Source organism: Bidens hawaiensis, unplaced genomic scaffold (genome assembly GCF_021521415.1).
Source record: "Bidens hawaiensis isolate Kalapana, Puna unplaced genomic scaffold, B.hawaiensis_p1.1 tig00000001_1, whole genome shotgun sequence".
Lineage (NCBI taxonomy): Eukaryota > Viridiplantae > Streptophyta > Magnoliopsida > Asterales > Asteraceae > Bidens > Bidens hawaiensis.
Window position 1 is genome coordinate 5,942,590 of NW_027491014.1, and position 20,176 is coordinate 5,962,765.

General features: G+C 33.8%; 1 protein-coding gene and 1 pseudogene across 2 annotated transcripts; both read left to right on the plus strand.

Annotated features, from left to right (window-relative positions):
- Positions 1-892: 892 nt before the first annotated feature.
- Positions 893-3,517, plus strand: LOC143541463 (zinc finger BED domain-containing protein RICESLEEPER 1-like). Its single transcript, XM_077034495.1, has 5 exons — positions 893-1,408; positions 1,469-1,479; positions 2,798-2,932; positions 3,012-3,099; positions 3,203-3,517. The coding sequence occupies exons 1-5, from the start codon at positions 893-895 to the stop codon at positions 3,515-3,517; spliced, it is 1,065 nt and encodes a 354-aa protein (XP_076890610.1).
- A 12,104-nt stretch (positions 3,518-15,621) lies between these two features.
- Positions 15,622-19,110, plus strand: LOC143599785 (putative disease resistance RPP13-like protein 2; annotated as a pseudogene). Its single transcript, XR_013147415.1, has 2 exons — positions 15,622-16,920; positions 17,412-19,110. The product of XR_013147415.1 is annotated as a putative disease resistance RPP13-like protein 2 (transcript).
- Positions 19,111-20,176: the final 1,066 nt, after the last annotated feature.

Sequence of the window (20,176 nt, forward strand, 5' to 3'; positions counted from 1 at the left end):
TTAGTTTTGAAATTTTTCGCGGGTTTGGGACGAGTTTGGGATTTCCAAAATTCCCGATTACCCGATAACATTTACCCGTTTACCCGATTATATACCCGGCATTATTTTATATATATATGTATTTTATACAGATATTTATATATATATATATATATATATATATATTTATATAAATACGTAAGTTGTGTAATTACTTATATTAAAATTAGTAATTACCATAATTATTCAAATTAATAAAAAAGGAAGACTTTTGAGTTTCCATTATCTCTCTCAAAACTCACGCTCCAGCCTCCAACCTTCTGTGAGTTCTGTGTGTCTATCAAAATTCATGGCCCAAGATTTTTTGTGTTTTTAAACATAAACGGCAAACAACGGTCGCCGACGTCCAATACTCCACTCATCCAACCTCCTATTTATTTTCTCTCTTCTTCTTGACGACTTCCTCCACACAATCAGCCATCACACATCAAACATACAAGCAAACTTCGGTGTTCGGTATGTTGAGACATCAATACATATTCAATATTGTTGTTTGGTTAATACCTTATGCAATGGTTCATGGTTTCTAATATTGTATCTACATATAGTTGATTATTTGAAATCAGTAATTATTCAAGGCTTCTATCATGCAGAACAAATTAGTGTTCACTTTTTTAGTTGTTTTAGCTTTTCTTTTGTTGTACATATATAGTATTCATCTATCCCTAGTTTAATTTTTTTTTTCTTCATCTGTTCACTTTTTTGTTTTTATTATTTTTTTAACACATTGTTTATATTCAAAGTAATGACTATGTTTGGATTTTGAAAGTTTAAGTTTGATCTAATAATATAATTTTAGTGGTGGGCTGATAATATCATCTAATATAGTCTGCGAGTTGCAGTTGCATCAGATATGGATGGGGAAGAAATTATAGGTTGTGGTAGTTCTACACAAACAAATGATGATAGTAATCAACACATGCAAGACAATCAACAAACAAGCACAAATCAATCTCAAGAACAAGATCAGCAAACTCATAAAGAAGGTGAAGAAGCCGTCGGGAGAAAAAGAAAATTAACTTCACCAGCATGGCAACATTTCACAAAGATGGTGGTCAATGGCGAGCAAAAGGCGGAGTGCAATTATTGCAAAACCAAATTAGGAGTGAAGAGGACAAATGGAACGAACCATTTACATTCACATATGAATAAATGCATTAAACAAAAAAATAAGGACATACGCCAACAAGTGTTATCTACCGGTCAAACAAACACATCAGGTCCTTCAGATATCTCTTGTTATAATTTTGATGGTGATAAGTCAAGAAAAGATCTCGTTGAGATGGTAGTTGTGCATGAGTATCCACTTTCTATTGTCGAGCACCATAGGTTTAGAAAGTTTGTGAGGGGTCTTCAACCTTTTTTTAAGGTTCCTTCGTGAAATACCCTTAAAAGTGACATAATAAAGATTTTTGATTATGAAAAACAGAAGACAATGAGGTATGTATATTTTTTAGACAGAATTACAGAAATTTTCCTTGATGTTTGTACCAAATTTCAGTGGTTATCATTTATCTTTAAAAGTAACATAATTTGTACTTTACGTTTTGAAATGGTACATTGTTTGTCATTTTGGCCTAACCCGGTTAGTTTTTCTCGTTAAGTTAAGTCATGTGCGTTGCACATGAGGGCAAATTTGTCAATTACCAATTTAATTAAAAACATTTAAATAAAAAAACAAATTAAATTACCACCACCACACTGTCAACACCACCACCACATCCCACCTCTTTCAACCAGAGCACACCACCAACCACCCATCATTACCGGTCGGAAACACAACACCACAACCCTCCGCCACTTGCTGTCCGGCCGTTCCTCCTCCACCGTACAATATGTTTTCTTTTCTCCTTATCGTCCTCTCTCTCCCTCTCTTCACACCTTTTTTCCCCTCCGATCTACTTGATCTGCTCTCACTACACCTCCCCGCCGGCCAGCTAGAACCAACCAAACGTCGCTGGCTAACGGAACCGAGAGTGCTACTTCGTCTTCTTCATCGGCAGTCTCGGGAACTTATTATAGCTTAACAATCGGTGCGACCAGTGCTAAATCGGAAAGAGTTTAGATTTAGGGATGGGTAAAATAAGGGTTGTCTTACAGAAATCTATTTAGGAAATTGGGAAATTAGGGTTTAGATTTGGGGATGGGGACATTGGTAGGTGTGTTGCTGAAATACATTGAAAATATGGTGGTGGTTGTAGATGAGGGTTGTGGTAGCGTAGCGATGGTGTTGACAAGTGGTAGTGTCTTGTGATGGAAAGTAGGGGCGGCGGTGGCAGGTGAAGAAGTGGTGGTTAATGGTGGCGCTGGTAGAGAGAGAGAGAAGGGGGTGGGTAGGTAACAAGACAACTGGTAATGGTAAGTTGAAGAGAGGTGGGATGTGGTGGTGGTGTTGACAGTGTGGTGGTGGTGGTGTAGTGACAGAGAAAGAAGAGAAAAGATTATTTATGTGACTGGTGGTGGTAATTTAATTTGTTTTTTTGTTTATTTAAATGTTTATAATTAAATATGTAAATTGACGAATTTGCCCTCATATGCAACGCACATGACCTAACATAACGAGAAAAACTAACTGGGTTAGGCCAAAAGGACAAACAATGTAATATTTCGAAACATAAAGTACAAATTATGTTACTTTTAAAGATAAAGGACAACCACTGAACTTTGATATAAACATAAATGGCAATTTCTGTAATTATGTCATTTTTTATTGAAATAATTATTATGTTATGTTTATACTAACATATATTTATTAAAGGATTTTGGAGAAGAATGCAAGTAGAGTCGCAATTACCATGGGCATGTGGACATCAAGCAATCAAAAGAAAGGTCTTATGGCGATTACTACTCATTTCATCGACGATAATTGGGAGATGCAAAGTCGAATAATGAGGTACAATGGTGTATTTATTTCTATACTTTGGTCAACTAGTTGATAATTAATGTTTAAAATTTACACTTTGGTTAACTAGGTTCATTTATGTTCCTTGTCCTCATACTGCTGAAGTTCTTGCTAATGTTTTATACGAGTCTTTATGTGATTGGAATATAGATAGAAAAGTATCAACAATAACGGTTGATAGCTGCACAACAAATGATTTGTTGATTAACTTACTAGACAAACTATCTTTGAGTGATCTTATTTGGGGGGGGGTTATTTCAGATGCGATGTTGTGCGCACATTCTGAATTTAATTTTCCAAGACGGGTTGTCTATTATTGCTAATGGGATAGAGAGGATTAGGGATAGTGTTAGTTTTTTGACAGCAACACCTAAACGAGTTGAAAAGTTTGAAGCTGCAAGTCGTCATTTAGCAATTTCATCATCAAAAAAGTTGTGTCTTGATTGCAAAACCCGTTGGAATTCAACATACTTGATGTTGAGCATTGCTGGTATCTACAAGGATGTTTTCAAACGTCTTAAGCAACGTGAAACTCAATATAACAGTTTGCCATCTGAGAAAGAGGGAGTTAGCTAACAATATTTTTGAAAAGTTGAAAGTGTTTCATGAAGTGACTGAGTTGTTTTCTGGCACAAAATATCCCACGGCAAATATATATTTCAAATCTGTATATGATATAAAATTTGTGCTAGACAAATGGAGCCGAAATGATGAGAAAGTGATAAAAGAGATGGCCAATAAGATGATTATAAAGTATGAGAAATATTTGTCAATTATTCATGGGTTTATGGGAGTGGCGGCCATTTTAGATCCCCGTTACAAGTTTAAAATTATGAAGTTTTCTTTTCCAAAACTCTATGGTTCTAAGGAAGGCGCGGAAGCTGAAATTGAGAAGCACAAAAACTTTATATATGAAATATTTGAAGACTATAAAACAAAAGGTTGTGAGAAAGCAAAGAACCATGATTATACAAAGTCAACTTCAAATAACGATAAGAGTGAAAGTGGATTGTTTGATGATTATTCATCATATGTGGTTGAAGAAAACACATTGGGTATTACTTTTTTATCACATTTTGTATTATTGTATATGTATATATTTTTTCAATTGTTATACTTACACTTAAAACTTGAATTTGAATATCATAGGAGGCATTATATTGGAGCTTGATCATTATCTTGAAGAGAAAGTTTACCCACCAAGCATGGATCTTGATATTCTAGTTTGGAGGAAAACAAATGGATCTTGAAGTACCCACAAAGGATAGCTCGAGATATATCAGCAATCCCAATAACAACTGTTGCTTCCGAGTCTTCTTTTAGCACAAGTGGTAAATTGGTAAGTCCTCGTCGTAATCGCCTTCATCCAAGTACCTTGGAAGCGTTGATGTGTGCTCAAAGTTGGTTGCTAATTGAAATAAGAGGTAACTCATTTCCTTAGATTTATAGTAATTTTTAAACTTTTATATATTAATTAATTTGTATATTTTGATAAACATAGCAACTTGTTCAAAAGAAACTGAAGCATATTGTCAAACAGTTGAGTATGACTATGATGATGATGATGATGATGATGATGAGGTAAATATTTAATTTATGTTCTAAATTTTAGATTTGACTTTTTTAATACTGTACTTGTATAAGTGTACTCACAAATATATTTTTTTTAATTAATTATAGGAAAAGAGTATGAAGGAATGAGAGCACATAAAGCCCAAAGGATGAATGAAGTTACACCTTGAATTTTTTTATAGTAGCTAGCATGCTACTTTTTTTTTGTTGGATTGTGTTTTCCTTTCATGGAACTTTTGTGAAATACTTATTTGTGGAAACTTGGTTATGTCAATTATTTGAAACATTTTCCTTTTATGGCAATCATTGTTTGTAATTGATTAGCTATGACGAGATTTGGTCGGGTATACCTGACGGGTTTTTTTGGACAATACCCGATAGGAAACCCGAAACCCAACGGGTAATTACCTGATAAAAACCCGACATGTTTGATACGGGCTATAATAATCGGGTATGGGTTTGGGAATACATAAACCGTACCAAACCCGACCCATTGCCATCCATAATAACATTGTGGTTTAGCACTAATGAATTCCTTGAAGTTGTAGGATGGGTTGATGGTGTTCTAGGTAGTTTGGGGTTGAGCAACATTGATGGCCTAAATGATGCTAGGGAGAGCAATATCCATTTCTCGAGAAATACGGGCTGCCAAACAACGGTTTGGGTTTTTGACGTGACGACGTTAATGATGGAGACGAGCTGATGACATTCTGCAAGTTATGGCAATACGGGAAAAGGTAAGATACGTGGAACATTTGTGGAATATACCTAAAAACAGAAGATAACATAATAAATAGCTAATTGAACTAATAATTAAAATAAAATATAGTAATTTGGAGATTATATACAACAATCGCAATGTTTTTCTTGTACTTTTTTTTGGGACTTTTGGTTTGGACCACATGTTTAGAAGTTGATGTGTTTTGTCTGAATGTTAATCTTAAATTATTATTAAAGTTGAGGGTTATATGTTATGTTTTATTTTACTCAATTAAATTTTAATAGGTTTAGAAAGGTTTTTCCTTAGAGAGGAAGTTTAGTAATTGGTTTGAGAGCAAGTTTAGTAAGACTATAAATAAGGGTCTAGTTATTGTTTTTTGTGTGTCAATATGAGTCTCTTCTCCTTGTAAGTTTTTTAAGCTTGTTTGGTTATATGAAAAGAGTCGAGGGTTGTCACATCAATATCCCGTGTTCGTATGATTTAATTGTTTGATTCGTGTGAACCATTAATTGGTATCAGAGCTACGGATCGGATTCACATAAAGTTTGGTGTTATTTATCTTCGAATGCTTTGTTCGGTTAAGAGGTTTTTCCATTAAGTTTGTTCATAAGCTGGAAGCAAGAATTGTTAGATCTGAAGAAACAATTACACTCATTACACCACAAATTGAAGCGGTTGTTTCCTTTTATTCTTTTTGTTGACCAAGAATTTAAATAAGTGATAATATTTTTAGGGGATTATTGAAAATCACCACAGAAAGGTTTTTTTGTTTGTTTTTAGCCGCCAAACATACATCAATAATCAATATACCATTGTTTCCTTTGCCATTGATATTGTTTAATTAATTAACATGGATTGTGTTTTTTCTTGTACAACACACAAAGTCAAACCATACCCAGTTTATGTGTTTATCTATCACTAGGAAGACCAAAAGCAATATTATTGCTTTTTTTAGTGTTTTTGAGTTTTATCATCGAGTCATGGTCGGTGATAAGAAAAGGGAGCTTAGGAACAACGAAAGAATTAATAGGTAGTTTTGTTTTGCAGTCACCAAAGTTAACTTCAACCAACTACACAGCATGATCAGTTATGGTAAAAATTATTTTCAATGCGAATGGTTTGCAAGATGCGATTGATAAGGAAAAGGGGGGCATGAATTGAAAAAAAGAAAGAAGTTTAAGGACTTAGGAGTTATCTTCCAAACCTTACCAGAAGATGTGATGCTCCAAATGGCCAAGTATTCATAACCGAAAGATGTTTTGGAAGCACTAAGAGTTTACTATCATGGTGCGGAAAGAACTCAGAAAGCTCGTGTTCAAATGCTAAGAACCGAGTTAGATGGATTGAAGATGAGGGAGATCAAAAGTAATGATGATTATGCAACTAAGTTGGGTGAAGTAAAGTTAAAGTACAAGAACTTGGGAACAGTACTTGAAGAAGAGGTTTTGGTTAGAAAATTCTTGAACTCTATGCCTGTTGTTTCTTCGATGGAGCTACTCACAAACATCGAAACAATGGCGTTTGAAGATGTGGTTGGACGTATAAAAGCATATAAAGAACGAAACAAGTTCAAGAATGTGAATGGAAGTTCATCCCAAAGTCAACTCATGTTCACCCAAACCGAAAAGAAAGTTAAAAGCTACCGCGGGCGTGGCAGAGGTTATAGAAGATACAATGGATGAGGAAAAGGGAATCCAACATGGAATGGTGAATGTGAGAATGATGAACGGGGTGAATACCGAAAAAAGAGCCCGAAGAATGGCAAGACATTAGGAAGTACATAACGTGCTACAACTGTGATAAGATTGGGCACTACTCAAATGAATGTAAAGAACCGAGCAAAGGGACAAAAGAAGTGAATTTGACAAACAAAGAAGATGATATTGATCCTACTTTGTTCTTGGCAGTTTGTTCAATAAAGAAAGTAAGTTTAAATAGAGAAAAGGGTTATCCCTGGTGTGTTTGAAAAGGATGAAAAGAATGAAGGAACGTGGTACTTAGACGATAGGGCAAGTCATCATATGCCAGAAAATAAAAACAGTTTTTTACTACCTTAGATGAACAAGTTTCAGGTCAAGTGAAGTTTGGTGATGGATCCGAGATCGAATTCAAAGGTAAAGGTAATGTAACTGTGGTAAGTAATACTGATGAAAAGAAAACGTTTTGTATTGTTTTCTATATGCCTAGTTTTGGTCAGTTGGATGAAGAAGGATGTAAGATTGAAATAGCCAATGGGATATTGAGGCTACATGATTGTAAATAGAGATTCTTGATGAAGGTTAAGAGAAATCTGAATAGGATGTACAACAACAAGCTTCAGCTATGTTGTAATCCTAACAACTTTGAAGATGAAAAGTGTGAAAGTTATGATGTGAAACCGATTAAGAAAGTGAAGGATATTCGGTTTGGAACGATCCCAAATGATTTGTTTGGAGTTCGTGAAATTGTTGGTCAAGAAGGAGTTGATAAAAAGAAGCGATTTGAGAAAGAAAATAGTAATATGGCTTCAAAGTTAAGCACGGAAAGAACGAATGCTAAGTTTAGAGAACCGAGGAAGCAGTAATATTATAATTAGTTGAAAAGAAAAAAACAAAAGCAAGAAGAAGAACAATTCAAGATTAAAGGGGTGAATGAAGGTTAATCTGGAATTATTATTAAAGTTGAGGGCTTATATGTTATGTTTTATTTTACTTAATTGAATTTTGATAGGTTTAGAAAAGGTTTTCCCTTGGAGAGGAAGTTTAGTAATTGGCTTGGAGGGAAAGTTTAGTAAGACTATAACTAGGGGTATAGGTTATTGTTTTTTGTGTGTCAAGAGGAGTCTCTTCTCCATGTAAGTTTGCTAAGTTTGTTTGTGAAGTTCATTTGTTAAGTTCGTTTGGTTATTTGAAAAAAGTCAAGGGTTGTAACCCAAATATCTCGTGTTTGTTTGTTTATTTGTTTGATTCAACGGTTTAATTCGTATGGGCCAACATTGGCAAACACTATTCATATTTATGTTTATGTATCTTTACAACATGTTTTGGTTATCAATATGTTTAGAATACATGTTTGTGAGAAAGCTTAAGAGAGCTTGAGCTTGATTATCCATGACGGAATAATATTTTCGGATCTAGTCTTGTGATATGATTGAGTGAACTATTATTTAAATTGAACTGTGCGTTTAGTGTGTGTAGCGAGAGACAATTTCGGCATAGTAACGAGGCAAAACTAATAATAATAAGAATTGATAATTAAACCACAATTTACAAGGGTAAATATAGGCGATGACTCATTCGTTATACATGCATAACGAATGAGCATTTCATTCGTTACGCAAATCGCTAAACAAACTAGCGAATGGCCTTCATACATTACTTCTTATTAGTTAATATTCATAACGAATGAGGTACAAATCATACGGTCTCATTCGCTATACAACCCATGGCGAATAAGCTTTTCATAAATTACCAAAATTCCCCAACACAATTACATTTAATTTTCAATAGTTTAAACAAAGAACAAGACGATAAACTATTATATAGTTTGTTGTTAGCTTAGTCATTGATTGATTATCACGTATGAACTATTACAAAGTGTTCGTAGCAACTATATTTTTATAGTAGTTTTTTTTTCAAACGTCTTTTATTTTTTTAACATCTCAAACGTCTTTTAATAATAGCATTTATAAACTAATTAAAGATAATAACATAATAATCATATCCAGTAAAAATTCTTATCAATAGTAAAGCTATTAATAGGGTATAGTGATGAAAGGTAGTAGGCAAACCGTACCTCTAACGAGAAACCTAGCTCTAAACTATATATATAATATTTTATAACAAAGACATGAAATTTCAATGCTAGACCTCTAACCCGCTTGTAAGGCCCCGTTCCCGATGCCCTACATTGGCGTTGGATTTACTCATAAACACAGTTCTAAATATCATAATTAATTAAAACTTTCGCGGAATAATAAAACTTCAACCATATATCCATTACGAAACATTTATAACTTGTCTTTAAAACATGACTTAAAATATCTTATTAAAACATCATGACAAATCTTCATTGGATGTCAGTCCCTTCAAATCATGTCATGTGCCCCTCTCTCAAACCAGCTGCTTCATTCTCTTTGCATGCGTGCATACTAAAAGTTAGCTACGCAAATTAAGTTCAAGTTAATCAAATAACCTGCTTACATACATATACACGTGCCCGAATGTACGTATTACATACTTGACCTGTTTATCATTCTTCCATATATATATATACGTTCATTATTTCATACTTTATTTCTTTAACATACACGGTACGTCCATAACTATTCTTTCACTATAAAGAGCATTTCACCCTACATACCTCGGATATTATTAGGGTCTGGTACCCTCCATTCTCGGATATTATTAGGGTCCGGTACCCTCCATCCTCGGATATTATTAGGTCTGGTACCCTTCTTTCCATACTTTCATTTCATACATACCCTGCTTATCATTCATACATACTTTATACACAATTACATATTCTAACACTTACGTTCCTTGGCGATACGTGCAATATCCGAAGATCGTTTACGTACCGACAAGCATTGATAACTATTACACATATCATATATGGCATACAATTACCATTTAAGGTAAGTGTATTAACTATTCACATCGAGTATGCACACAGCCCCGAAAACATAATAAGGAAATGGGGCTAGAAACTCACCTGCAAGCGATTCCTTTTTGAATTTACTGGTATGCCCTTCTTGAGTTGTGCACGGCTAACTGTGTATTAATCATCGTATCAATTAACTACTTCTAGCTATCCCATACTATTATTTTCATTAATAAGTCTTTACTAAAAACCTCATCAGAAAACCGAAGTTCAATTATTTAATCCATTCAAATCTTCATTTTAAATGTTATCTTTCATTATTAATTATTTTGTATTTCATACAAGTCCATGTCTATCGTTTACGTATTTATACGTTGTTTATCTTTCGTTTATTTTGGAAATCACTCTAGCGTATAAGTTTACAACGCATAAGTTGTTTTCGGTGTATAAGTCCATACATATACGGCATGCACTTGCTTATGAGTTACCTATACATACACGGCCATATGCATACACGCTATATACGTATACACCCTATACATATGCGCTTCATACATATACGCATAACACACACAGAGAGATATATATGTGTGTGTGTGTGTGTCGTATACATATGCGCTACATACATATACGCCACATACATATACGCCACCCTCACTTATACGGTCTATATTATACGCTTGACACAATTACACGTTGAACATAATTATAGGTCCGCTTAAACTTATATGGCTGCTTAAACTTATACGACTCGACTCAACGTGCAGGTCAGCTTTCTTTTTACGCGTTTTTGAGGTTTTTCTTCGATTCCGACGCCGTCAGCCGCTGTTAACCATCATGGTTGATCGGGGTTTGATCGTTTATAGTCTAGGTAGCTTCGGGGTGTCCAGACCTAAGCTAAGGTGGTCCTTAAGCTCGTTTTTGGTTGATTAAGCACCCGAACAAAGCTAGATCTAGATCCAAACGATTTACGGTATCCCGGGGCTGCGGTGTCGGGTATTAATGTATTGGTACAACTGAGATAAATCATTTCTTACCTTCGGTTGGTCTCGGATCGTTGAATATAGTAGAGTAGAGAGTGTTTGGCTTAAGTGTGTGTTTTTTAAGGTGTAGGCTATGGTGTAGAGATAGATGGAAATGGAAAGGATTATGGTTTAAGGAGTATTTATACTCCCTTACGTCCATGGACCTAAGGCCCATCTTTTCTTTTCGGTCCATGTTTAATTCCATATAATTACCTTACTTAACCTTCCACCTTTATTATTTTATTATTTCTCTACTAACTCTAGTAAACTTTTCGAGCATAATTAAATATATATTAAATATTATTCTTAAAAGATTTGAGATGTTGCACCGCTAGGAAAACATAGAAAATAGATAATAATAGTTATAATAACATTACTCGTAATACTAAATACATTAAAAAAACGGTGTACGATGAATACTAAAATATAAGAAATATAAGGTAATAATTTAAAGGGATGATTTATTTTACAAAGACCAACAAAAATGAAAATTGTGAGAAACCATAATTAATTGACATGTGTCAAGTAGAGACCAAAAGAAAAAATATATAAAAATAATAGTACACATTTTCTCTCTCCACATGCAAGTCGCATGTTAATTCCCCCATCATTTTTAAACGTCTGTAACTTTTTCATATGATATTTTTTTTAAAATAAACATCACCATAATAACAAGCGTTTTTTATCTTTAATATGAGTATGATATTGTTATATAAAAATAAAAAAAATTACGTCATTGTACAATGACGTAAATGTGTCTTTTTGTTTGTCAATGTGCTTTTTTTGTCATTGTGTCTTTCAAGTGATCATTTTTTTTAAATACTAATAACACGTTGTGTAATAATATGTAAATATAGTGAAAAATAACAACAAATTATCTAATACATAAAACACAATGATGAATACATATTCCACAATAATCCGAAACATAAAACACAATAATAAATACATATAACAACACAATGGCCTGAAACGTAAATAACACAATGACCTGAAACATAAAACACAATGGAATCTACATATTACACAATGACTTGAACTTAATACACAATGAACACAATACTATTTTTCTCAAATTAAGTGAATATTGAGTACAATGACTAAAACACAAAAATAAGTATAAAGACAAATGTTGAGCACAAAGACACAATGACGAACGAAAGACACAAAGACGTAATCTTTGTTTTTTTATATTTAATATGAGTATCAATTGAAAAACACAATGACTAAAATCTATAACATAATGCATAGAAAAACCCAATTAAAAAACACAATGGAAAACCAAATAACACAATCGAAACCACCAACTTTTTTTATATAACAATATGATATTCATATTAAAGATAAAAAATGTTTGTTATTATGGTAAAAAACATTTCTAAAAAAAATAAAAATGTCGTATGAAAAAGTTATAGACGTTTTAAAATGATGGATGAATTGACATGTGTCTTGCATGTGTAGAGAGAAAATCATCGTAAGTGGGTTATTACATTCATGCCATTTTCATCAATTTTTTTTAAATTAATCTCCAACATCCAAATTTAAGATCAATGGATTATATTTCTTCTCACTCTTCTTATTTTTGTTATACTTTGTATTTTAATTTTACCCATAATTTAAAATTACAACAGCATCTCATTTGACACTTAAAAAATAATTAGGTATATACAAAAACACATTAAATTAAGTTGAATTAGAAATACAAAATGCAAAATATAAAATTGAAGATGTATGAGAATATGAAAATAAATAATCAAGTGATACAAGACAAAAATAGGTAAAGAAATTACCCATAAAATACTTTTTCTAACAAAAAAGTATATATTACCTCTAAAAATCTTAAACCATAATTTACCTCTAACCATGTTGAATGTTATTTATTAAACATTGTGTATTTATTATATTACATGTTTTAATTAAGTATTTAAAAAAGACATTTGTTTCTGTACAAGGATAATAGCCCTATACAAGTTACGTTGGGGTTCACAGCTTGTATAGAGCTATACTAGTCATAGAGATAAACTGACACATGCCCGACACAATCTGACGTAATTTCAAACCTATACGATTTATATAGGCCTATACTGAACGTATATGTCTTATCTGATGTCTGGATAACTAACTTGGTATTGGTATAAGACATGCCTTATACGAATGCATTCTTAAATGCGTGTCGTAACTTTCCTATGAACTTCCTCCTAAGTCCTTTTCAATTTCATTTGAGTTTTGTGTTACCTTGTACTTTAGTTCTCCGAATTTTCCATGACCTTTCCCTGTTTAAACTTTAAAATATGTTTAACTACACCGACAATCAATTTCTTCGTACCTTAAATGAAGCTTCTTGTATAAAACAAATTCCAAAGATTTTTATCTATTGATCGACCAAAATTTTACTCTAAATCAAGTCATGTAAAATTTAGATCGAAACATTGAATATAAATTAGACCCAACTCGGTTTTGAGTAAATTTTAAGTCGACACCTAGATTAAAATAAACACGTCTCAACAATGTATTTAGAATTTTATAAAACTTTATATATTAAAAATTACAAAATATTAATGATTTAAATTAATTATATTAATAAAATACCAAACTAAATTTCAAACTAGTCGGGATTATGAGATTGAACAATAAACTAGCCAAGACTCAAAGGTTGGACACCAAACAAGCTGGGACTCAGAGATGGACACCAAACTAGTCGGGACGCAACGTTTGAGTTTGAAACTAAGCGTGAAGATGAGTTTGAGAGGGGACATTTGTGGAATTACGAGATTTTAGAAGCATTTCTGAAATCTCTATCTACCAAAGGATTCGAGTTAACTTCTAGATTTTGCGCTTTAGTTTCCTAGTCTTTGCAAATTTTATTTGGTTATTTGTGGTAAGAATAATAAATGTTGGGTTTTGGTTGTGATGGCTTAACTTATGCTTGTTTGGAATTGAGTGAAACCATTAGTCGCTAACTAGTGTTTCTAATGGCGACCATGATGATAATGGAGACAATTTTGTAAAATAGTAACTAAGTTTCAATTTTATTTCAAATAAGTCATTTGTATTTTATTTTGTCTTAATTAGGTTACTCAACTTTTAATTTTTTCTCAGTTAGGTCACTCAACTTTCAATGTGTCTCAATCAGGTCACTCGACTTTCAATTTTAACTCATTTAATTAGTTCACTCAACTTTCAACAAATGTTCTAATATTGTCTTTTTTACCTTCATATTATATGTTCATAAATAACTTAAATGTCATTAAAACCAACAGTATTTTATGTTTTATCAGTAAATATATCACTTAAGATGATATAGTAATTGTCTTTCTCGTTTTAGAACACAAATTGAATTTTAAGTGACCTAATTGAGACAAACTAAAAGGTTAAGTGACCTGACTAAGACAAAACAAAATATGAGTGACTTAATTGGTACAAACTTAAAACTTGGTTACTATTTTATAGTGTTTTCCATAATGACAATAGATAAATAATAATAGTTATTATAAAACAATAATAATAAAGATAAAAAAAATTTAATATAATGGTAATAATAAGAGTAATAGTAATTATAAGCATAAATGTAGATAAAGGAGACCGTCCTCCTAAATCTCAACATGCATAAAATTGTTCACGACATGAAGACACGTGCATTTAGATATAACATTTAGACAAAAAGACGTTTTTTGTGTCTACGAGTATCATATACTCAAGATTTTCTTCTTTCTATCCTACAGATGAGTTGTGACAACATATGTCTCCAATGGAGTATCATACTATCCTTAAGTATCGTCTCATGATTTCTCTATTCTCGGTTGATGAGAAATGCTTTGTTTGTTACATGGTGTGTTTAGACTCGTATGGGGAGCACGTGGGGAGCTCCCTGGATTCAAGTAACAACATGATCTGGGTAGGGATGTACGCTCTAACATATTCAGGCGGCCCGGAAGTTCTGTTAAGAACGAAGCACCTGTGAATTACTTGACGGGCCCGTTGGATTGAGATCAACTCTTCGACCGAATGACATTTTGGTGTTTGGATGGATAGGAGGAAAACCGTGTGTGTGTGGATTTAACGGGGATTTCTCCTCTTATGGGCTTAGGGAGTAGTGATTTCATAGTCGATCAAGCTGCTTTAAAAGATGCTTTATGTAAGGTTACTAAACATTAAAAGACATGTCTTGACAACCAAAATGTATTTATACTTTTTGCTTTTGACACTTTTGGTTTTCTAGCATCTGAAGCTGTAGAGTTACTTAGCCGAGTTTCGACGGGTCATTCAATGCATAGTAATATTATTACTCGAAGATCAATCGATGTAGTTTTTAAAAGATTATATTGCAATTTAGAAAGAGTTAGCGATGCAGCTTATTGTCTATTTGTCTCTAGTTTGATGTAATAACTATTTTTTAGATAGATAAACTTCCAAACTTTTTCTTGGTGCTAAAAAAAATATGGTAATAATAATAATAATAATAATAATAATGATAAAAGTGTCGTACACAAGTGAACTTCCTCCAAATTGCTTTTAATAGCCTGGTCAACAAAAATCGCAACTTACTTGTAACTTCATAAATTGACAATTGCTATCCAACACTTAAGTTCTTGGAAACATTCAGGACATTTCCATTTACAAAACACAACTTTCTTCTTAATTTCTCATCAATCATCAAATCTACTAGATGATGATTGTAGGCTGAATGGGCCGACAAACAAAACAAGCGTATTTACATTTACATATAGCAGCATTATATATATATATATATATATATATATATATATATATATATATATATTTTTATTGCCATTACATATTTTATGGTATCCAGTCATAAATATTAAATACTAGAAAAGAGAGAAGAGAGCTGATATTGATCAATGGCAGTAGATGCAGTAGTGTCAGTGGTGTTACAAAAGGTAACTGATATGCTGAGAGGCCAATCATTAACCCAAAACAAACTCTTAGTCTATCAAGTGCAAGAGATTATGAACTCACTAGACTCCATGAGAAACCTGATCATGATATCTACAAAGGAGATTAGCCTGCAGGATTGGTGTCTTGAGGATGATTATATGGTTGAGGATCAGATCGAGAAGTTCGCTCTCAATGTTGTCCGCCGTAAGAAGGTATTCGGCTTCTTAGCAAACCATATTTTCCTCATGGACAACTTGAACTCTTGTATAAAGATCCACTACAAGATAAAGGGAACACTAATGAAGCTAAAACGCCCCGAAAGTACTCTTACCATACAGGTTCTAAATGAAGGCAATAAGAGTTTCGAAACACGAGTAACAGATCATGTGAGTTTTAGTTACTCGTGTGATGAACAAGTGATGCAGATCGTTGGTATCAAAGAACGGTTTCAGCAAACGAAACAAATGTCAAGCTTTTGTTACAAGAAGAAGAAATGGGCATATTTGGGTTGAAAGAAGATGTGGACACTCTGATGAACCGGCTCACAAACGACTACGAACATGTTGTTTTGATTGTTGGTCAAAGAGGCATCGGTAAGACTACTCTTGCTCGCACAATCTACAAAAATAGAGATGTAAAACGGCATTTTCAATTCCGTTTTTGGGTTTCGATGTTGGGAGACTATACCACAAAAGACATCTTGCTAAAGCTTTTGAAAGGGATGGATATCATGACTGATAAAGCCTCTAATAAGGATGATGTTGAAGCGTTGAAGTTAAAGGTCTCGGAGTACCTCAAAGACAAGACGTACTTGATCATTTTAGATGGTGCAAATAGTTTTAGTATCTTGGAAAATATAAAAGAAGCATTTCCAGATGTAAAGAATGGAAGCAAGCTGGTCTTGACTTCTTCACAAAAAATTGAAATGGAAACTACAGAGGGCGGCTTATTTTCGCATTGTATGATGCATCTAGGTGACGATGATAGCTGGAAAATGTTTAAAGAGAAAGTTGGTAGAGAAAAAAATTGGGATCTGGTTTCAGATGAATCAAAGCAAGCAGTTTTGATGAGCTGCAAGGGTCTACCCCTGAATATAGTCCTGCTTGCCGGTCTATTCTCAATGACGGAAATAAGTCGCTGGTCTCGGATATTCTCTTGTATGCAAAACTCTATGATGTAGTGTCTCATCATCATCATCATCATCATCATCATCGTACTCAGTATATCCCACCAATAGCAAAGCTATAGTAGGGTCTGAGGAGGGTAAGATGTAGACAGCCTTACCTCTACCCCATAAGGATAGAGAGGCTGCTTCCGGTGAGACCCCCGGCTCGATAGTAGTTTTGCATCAAGCCTTGGACATAAGGCACATAGCACTCAATCATCGGGACACCGGCTGATCGGTGCATGTACCCTTGTCTTTCGGCTATCAACGCCACTACTCAATCATCGTTAATCCATTCATGCGCGTCACTAATTAGATGACGAGGCATTTGGCTACCTTAAGAGAGTCATAGTTACTCCCGCCGTTTACCCGCGCTTGGTTGAATTTCTTCACTTTGACATTCAGAGCACTGGGCAGAAATCACATTGCGTTAGCATCCGCAGGGACCATCGCAATGCTTTGTTTTAATTTACCCGCGCTTGGTTGAATTTCTTCACTATGATGTAGTGTCTCTTTGCTACAATGACTTGAGTGACAATTTGAAGGTATGCCTGCTTTATTTGGTGCTATTTCCTAAAGAATATGACATTCCAGTAAGGAGGTTACTGCGGTTGTGGCTTGCTGAAGGCTTTGTGACACATAATTCCAAAGAAGTGTTACTAGAAGATATTGCACAAACTTATTTTGAAGAATTAGTTAACCGAAACATGATTCAAATATCAAAACTGAGGTCTGACAATAGCCCGAGACGATGTTTCGTGCTTGGTGTTCTTCATGATTATCTCTCGCTGAAAGCCAAAGAAACCAATCTTTTTCACACGTATCGTAACTTGATTAACGGTGAAGAGGTTCCGTCTCTATATGTTCGCAGGATGGTCGAGTATGAAAGTCCAAAGACGGAACAGGTAAGCAGAAAACAATTAAGAATTGAAATGTCTTTCCATAAGAATTCACTGTCTAAGAGTTCTTCGTTTAAAAACCTGCGGTCGTACACTTCATTTAACCATCGACAACCAGATTATATGCAAGCTAGTAGAATCAGAAATTTTCTAGAAAATATTGTTAATGATGGTTTTGGGTTATTACGGGTGCTTGACTTAGAGGGCGTATATAAACCATTTTTGCCTGAAAATATTGGTAATTTATGCAACTTGAGGTACTTAGGTCTAAGATCGACATATTTGGATGGTCTCCCTCCATCAGTTGGTGAACTCACCCATTTGGAAACCTTGGATCTGAAGCACACATGCATAGATGAGCTACCATGTACTATTTGGAAGCTGAAGAGACTCCAACATCTCCACCTTAATGAAATGCGCCTAAATATGCAACCGCATTCGTTAAAAGATGGTTTGGATAAGCTTAATTACCTTAGGGAATTGGGAATTACTTTCTTTCTAACCTCCAACCAGGAAGATCTAATGAATTGGATCGCTGAATTAAGTGATTTACGATCTTTAAGGCTGCGATCCAAAGACAATTTAGGACACCCTTCAAAACTCGTGTTCAGATCCATGTCGAAACTAGGCCAGCTTTCTCACCTAAACTTGTTGGGGAGTTTAGAAAAGCTGCCTGACTACAACGAATTCCCAACGACACTTAAGGTTTTGACATTGTCAATCTCGTTGATAAAGGATGACCCCATGAAAACATTAGGCCAACTTCCCTGCTTAACAGTTCTTCGGCTCTTGGGACAATCCTACATAGGGAAAGAAATGGTTTGTATAAAAGGAGGGTTTAGTAGGCTTAAAGTGTTGAAAATGTGGATGCTGAAGGTGTTGGAGAGTTGGGTTGTTAAAGAAGGATCAATGCAAAGCCTTAAACATCTAGAGATTAGATGTTGTGAGAAACTACAACGTATTCCAACTACATTACTGCAACAACCGCAACTAGAAAACCTGGTTTTGACGGGCATGCCAGATACATTCACAACTGATGTCGTCGAGCGCAACAAATCAAATCACATGTCCATGACCATCAAACATTGGAAATTTCCTTCGTTACCGGCGAGTTATTGATGAACCATTTTAGCCAAACCTTTAGGTATAAGCGTAAGTTATTAATATGAATAACCTACTATGATTTTACGAATACACTACTATGTCATATATGTATTATATATACACTTAAGTTTATGTTTTGTTTAAAGTTTGTAATGCACGATTCACCCTTATAATTTTTATTATTTTATTTGTGAGTGGTTGTGAGTAAAAAAATGAAAAATATATATATAATATAATAAAATAAATAAGTATTATTTAATCGAATATGAGACAGATGTGAGAGTTTTTTTAACATATTTTAGAAATATATGTGTTTTTTAGTTAAGTTATATGAACGCAGACAAGGAACTCATTTATGTTTATTGAACGCATACCTCTGCTTAGGCCATGAGGTATATATTAATGCTTCTTAACTCCACGTAGAAGTCACATCACCCATTTTCTCTCTTTTTTAATCCATCTCATCTAAAGTAAACGGTTTAACCCCATTTAACCCCATCAAATTTTATATAAAACAGTTCTTAAATTATTGTGTGTGAGTGTAGAAGTTTTTAAAGTCAGTTAACATTTTAATTCATCTTGTCTTCAACGCTCGTTAACTCATGAAAAGAGTGATGTTCTACTCGTTAGCCTTAACCAAATCAGCTTTAACGCCTTGGACGTTAAGATATACCCCAAAGCCTTAATAACCCTTATTTTTCTCGAACTACTCAATCTTGACTCTTGTCTTAAATGCATTAACTTCAAACTTACAACGACTATCAGCTCTTTGAACTAAACTCACATGTTAGGATTCCAAATTGTTAATTTCATGGTCATTATAAAAAAAAACTGATCAAGCAATCCATTGTAACATTAAACTTATAAGATGTGTGAGCAGATTCTTTTGCTTATTCATGTATGGCCATGTCAAGTCTGGATTTAAAAAACCCTTATGGATGACTTATGTTTTCATAGCAGGGTTGTTAAATAGGAACTGTGGGAATTTAAGATCCATCAAAACAATCTTTGGGATCTGTTTGTGATGACGAGTATATATGGATCATGAATGCATTCAAAGAATTTGTAAAGTCTAATGACATTGATGATATCTACATATATGGCTTGAAAAATACATTGAATAAACCGCTTGGTAACAAGGGCTTTAATTGCAAATTCAAAACTAAAGGTAAAGTTAAAATATAAAGGACAACAAAAATAAATGACTGAGATTAATTTAATAAATAAAATTAAGACAGAATTACAAATTTTGTCCTTTAAAAATAGCCA

What these genes read in the sequence shown, in the direction of transcription:
- LOC143541463 (XM_077034495.1), top strand. Translation starts at nt 893, where the DNA reads ATGGATGGGGAAGAAATTATAGGTTGTGGTAGTTCTACACAAACAAAT. An exon ending in ATGCAAAGTCGAATAATGAG is followed by an intron (nt 2,933 to 3,011) that starts GTACAATGGTGT and finishes TTGGTTAACTAG; the next exon opens with GTTCATTTATGTTCCTTGTC. An exon ending in ATTGGAATATAGATAGAAAA is followed by an intron (nt 3,100 to 3,202) that starts GTATCAACAATA and finishes GGGTTATTTCAG; the next exon opens with ATGCGATGTTGTGCGCACAT.